The 5,168-nt window shown below is 34.3% G+C and overlaps 1 protein-coding gene across 1 annotated transcript; it reads left to right on the top strand.

Annotated features, from left to right (window-relative positions):
- The first annotated feature begins 268 nt into the window (after positions 1–268).
- On the top strand, positions 269–4,030 carry LOC145681717 (uncharacterized). The gene is made up of 2 exons (XM_081753330.1): positions 269–716; positions 3,735–4,030. The coding sequence occupies exons 1-2, from the start codon at positions 269–271 to the stop codon at positions 4,028–4,030; spliced, it is 744 nt and encodes a 247-aa protein (XP_081609456.1).
- Positions 4,031–5,168: the final 1,138 nt, after the last annotated feature.

The raw sequence follows: 5,168 nt of genomic DNA, 5'->3' as shown, positions 1-5,168 counted from the left end.
ATTGTTATTTTTTAAATGATTGTTTACAGGATTAAAGTCAATGTTACGACTGCATTTTTAACATACAATAAATTATCATCTTTATAAATCTCTATAAACGTACTTTTAGTCATAAAGTCTTCAAATTGATAATAGGAATGAGGATTTAAAATGCTCTTTTATTTATATGAAAAGTGAAAAGAAACTATCTCGTTATAAAAACCACAGATCATTTAGATGTCAGCATCATTTGATCAACCGTTCAGCAACGAAGCGAAACAGCAAAATCATGGCTTCTGGAAAGCTATTACTTGTTTTCTCTGTTATTCTGTTAAGTGGCGCAGCAAAAGCAGCGGAAATCATTCAAGATGAAGTCGTGCAGCCTACAGATCAATCGAATGAAACTCCAATAATACGGTGTCTACAAGAAGCTGATCTGCAATGTATTAAATTGAGAGCGTTAGTAAACGTTTACAAGCTGGCTAAGAGGAGATCTGTGCAGTTAGTGGACGGTGTAACTTTGGAATATACCGGTGATAGCATCACAGCAGCTTCCAGGGTGAGGGCTCTTGCGGATCAAAGCTTCAGCAGATTTGTTGACTATATTCCCCAGTTTTTGAGTGGACTGTCTCTTAAATTGAACGTGTTTCCTGGAGGAAATCTTGTAGTGTCCAGAAGTCAAAAGAAGAACGGACTTGTAGATTTCTCAGTTGAAGCTGGAAACGCTATTGAAGGCCGTAAGTATAGGTCATTGTTTCTAGTTAATTTGTTTTACAATAGATTTAAGATTTGTTTAATTGAACCTAACAACAGTAGTAAAATAATAGATATGAATGACAAGTCCTACGACCAGGTCGGTATCCAGGGTGAGTCTAGGGAGGGCCGACCCCCCGCCCTAAATTTTTGCTGCCTCCCCTAAAATTTTCACGGTCGGCTTGCAAATGTACTATAATATGGTTAGATCGGGCCTTCCTAACTTCAGCCGCCTCCCCTACATTTTTGGGCTGGCTACCGGCCTGCCTACGACTAAAGGCTAAAGGAGACAGATAGGTAATATCGGTGAATGATTGTGAAAACAGAAGTTACAAGATTTCCGTGGGTTTCCTTGAGATAATGCCGTTTCCTTCCGCATTCTTAATCCAGCAATTATTTTATTATCGTTCACGTGCATTAGTCACTCGATTCCTTCAGCCTAAAGGGCATAACCAGAGGACATTCCATTATCGGTAGCAATTTGATTCCAATATTATACACTTTCGAATACACTATAGCTAGGTAACGTGCTTGCGTTTCGTGCTGAACATGTTTCCTAGTGATAATATGTTATTCACTACCTTAGCAGCATCCCGAAGAGATATGAACTAAACGAAGTCACACAAACTAGTGATACTGGAGAGATTTTTCTTCTAATAACATTTGTAAACACGATACCTATTTTCCACGCAATTTTTTTTCGGGAAATACGTTAATTAAGGTATGAAAATAAATAAAGCATTTAATTCAAAACGCTTGTTTAGCGAAAAGTATCATATTTTGTTTAGCGTGAAATCGGGATAATATTTCTGAAACTTTGAGATGAATAGTACGAAAAACAAATAGCAATTATTGGCAGTTTAATTTGCGTGAAAGTTGGGCTACAAAAATAAGATATAGGGCCGCGGTGGCTCAGTGGTAGAGCGTTCACCTCTGGTGCTTGGGGTCCCGGGTTCGATCCCAGCCCCAGCCAAGTGAACTTTGTGGTGGACAAACACCGTGTGCGTGGGTTTTCTCGGGGTTCTCCCGTTTCCTCCCACTTTCTTCATTCCACCATTTCATTCATTTCTCATACTCACCGTCTCCTTTAGCCTAACCGGCATAACTGTGGGACGTAAAACTTAGAGAGAGAGAGATTTCAAAATAAGATATAAAGAGCCGAAGTAATCTGGCATATCAATTTCCTTCTAAACTTAATTCTTGAGTGATATTTATTCTTTAACAGCATTTGGACATTTCTTTTCGTTTAATATTTTTTAACATTATATTTTGGATTTATTTATTAACCAGTATTACAGAATTACGCGCGGTAGTAAAACGAATTCTAAAACTTCCACTCTTTATTGACTCTTATCATTGCTTTAGCTCTGACTAATTAAGTACGGTAAGTATTTCAGGTATTTGCTTAAGTCCCTTTAAGCTATGTTCAAAAGAGAATACATTTTCAGTCACTAGAGTTTGAGATGAAAGATACAATTACATGATGTTCAGTTTCATGGTATCCCTAATTCTAACATCAAGTAACATTTCCAATGCTGCAATGCAAGTCTAATGCAAGCTCAGGAGCGCTTTAAAAAGGCTTTTTCGTGCTATATTTTTTATCAACCTTCATAAGAATTATTATGGTATATAAATGTAATAATTTATGTTTATGAGTTTTCTTTGATTTTCTTTACCACCACCATAGAGCAGTTATCGTATTTTTTTATTTTTTTAAATATTAATGCTTTTGATAAAACACGCGTAACCGATGCTTTAAATTAAGTTTGTTAGCAATTTACCTTACAAATATTGTTTGAAAAAATTACGATGTAGATCAATATGTAAAATCTTAAAAAAAAAAATAAATAAATGAAATGAAACCTTTGTTTTACGTCCAACGGTTATGCCGTGTAGGCTAAAAGAGACTGTGATGATCAGAAATGAATGAAATGGTGGAATGAAGAAAGTGGAAGAAATCGAAAAAAAAAGGAAAAAAACACACACGTACAAGAAGATGTTTGTCCGCATCGGGACTAGGACGGAAAAGAAAGGATTCTCTTCGTACCGTAATCTTAATTATAGCTTGAAGCTAAAGGAGAGGTTAAATAATAATAATAATAATAATAATAATAATAATAATAATAATAATAATAATAATAACGTTTGAAATGTTTATTGGGAACAAACAGCTTTACAGCCACAAAGTGCCCCCCAAAAAGATTTATACAAATATAGAGCGCATGCATATAGACACAGCATACAAGTGAAAGCATAGAAAAAAAAATTGCAATAGCTATTACAAATGAAAATACAATGAAAGTCATAAAGAAAAGTATATAAGCATAATTATCATCTCAAGTAACATCTCAAATAAAATACACTCATTCATAAGACTAAAAATGATAATATAATGAAATGAGTATACAAAAGGGTAAAGAAATAATAATAATAATAATAATAATAATAATAATAATAATAATAATAATAAGAATCGAGGATTGACAGAGGTGAAAACCTAGTCTACTAATGACATCACTAGCAAACAAATCATTACATTGAGTACGGGTTAGTAAACCAGAATTTGAATCTGAATTCGTTTCTCCGACAGCTCCTTTCATTTTCGAAATATGGTTCGAAGCTCCCCCCAAAAACGATATCCTATTGACACCAGTGACAGAGAAGTCTGGCATTGAGGTTATTTGGGAAACTTCAGGGTGCGATTCCGAATCTAGTGTCAGTTTTTCGGTAGCTGTTTTTTTTTATTATTCTAAAGTTATAGCTATTACATCAAGGACAGCGTAACGGAGTGACAAAAGTAGAATTTATCTACGAAGTCTTTAAAAAACGTAAGCAAATGCATTATTTTAACTTGATAGGTAAGTGTTCTTTCCCTTCGTCTATAATGTTCTTTATTTACAGTAAACAAATAAATGGTTGTCTTTCAATATATACTAGAAAATGAGACCATACTAGAATATTTCGAATGAATGTCTTTATTTATTTATTTATTTATTTTTCAGGTGGCCATGAAAAGCGTAAAGTAATGATGTCTATGATGATGTTCGGGGGGCTTTACAGTACATTGTTCGTTCTGGGATTGGCAGCTGTCAAATTCATCGCGTTTAAAGGATTGATTGTTGGAGCTATAGCCCTTGTTGTCTCCGTAATCAACGGACTCTCAAAGTTGGCGAAGAGCAACCCTGGATACGGCTATAACAGAGTTGACCCCTATTACCCTGGCCTAGAAAAGAGCTTTGCTGAAAATTTAATACTTAATTCCATTGAGAATGACAAACAGCATTACGAAGAATCATAAATACAGTTTTTTGCCTTCTATTAGCGTGTTAATGGTATAACTTAAACATGTTTCGGTTCAATGATGTTGTTAAGTTGATTTCAGACTTTTCTCACGACTATGAAATAATATTTATAATTCTATGTTACACTGCATTTGTTGTTCTTGTTTTTGTTTTTGTTGATGTTGTGCAAACAAAGACGCTTTCGAAGTTCCTACTGTCATCGTAAGATGTATACTAAAGGTTAGGCATTAAATTTTGCTCAGCATATCTCTAGTCACTCTTTGATGTAGTCACAAATGTTCAATTTTAGATTGAGGTGAAGTTATAGGAGACCACGTTACAGTGAAAGTAATTGTGTCTACATGAATACTGTACTGGAGCTAAGTTTGACAGACAAACCAAAGAAAATAATTTAATGAGATGAAGAAGATATGATATATGAATCAAGGCAATTAAATTGTTTTCCTTTGCAAACATGACTATTGATTTATTAACCCTTTCACTCCCAGTGGGACAAATATAGCTCACAAACTTTGCAAACGTTAACATAGGGATTTATTTTCGTATTACTTCTACTATAACATAGCACATAAATTCCCTTGTATTCTTTATATTCTTTGTGTCTAAGTTGTGTCTAGTTTGTACTGAAGATAGCGCGAACTACAAATATTATATATTCATTACTCGCTTACTCCTTTTCAGAAGTTCAGGAAAAAAATGCTAATGGAAGCGATAAAGAAAACTCCATCTCTTACTGATTATTTTGTAGCTCACATATTCATGCTTAGTAGGACTGAGCGTTTTCAATAACAGAAAGGTTACTTTAGGGGGAAAATGTGAATTTCTAAGAAAGACATTCCGTTTTTTCTCCTTTCTCATTTGGTCCTACCTTCAGATTGTTGATTGTACCCCTATGCAGCACAATTACTGCAAGAGTTGTAGACCTATGACTCATGGGCAGCTTGACTCCATGAAAGTGCTTTATACTCTAGATATTTGAAGGGCTCCATACCAATTGATCGGAAATGGGAAGGGACTTTGTTTATTCTACTGTTTATTAAAAATATTTATTTTGTACTCTTTATTACAAAATAAATACAAATATTATTTAAAAAGTAGTTAACAAGGAACACAGACAGCACAATAAGTCATCTA

Source organism: Thermobia domestica, chromosome 1 (genome assembly GCF_964235325.1).
Source record: "Thermobia domestica chromosome 1, izTheDome1.hap1.1, whole genome shotgun sequence".
NCBI lineage: Eukaryota > Metazoa > Arthropoda > Insecta > Zygentoma > Lepismatidae > Thermobia > Thermobia domestica.
This window is presented reverse-complemented; position numbering and strand designations above follow the sequence as displayed.

What these genes read in the sequence shown, in the direction of transcription:
- LOC145681717 (XM_081753330.1), top strand. Translation starts at nt 269, where the DNA reads ATGGCTTCTGGAAAGCTATTACTTGTTTTCTCTGTTATTCTGTTAAGT. An exon ending in TGGAAACGCTATTGAAGGCC is followed by an intron (nt 717 to 3,734) that starts GTAAGTATAGGT and finishes TTTATTTTTCAG; the next exon opens with GTGGCCATGAAAAGCGTAAA.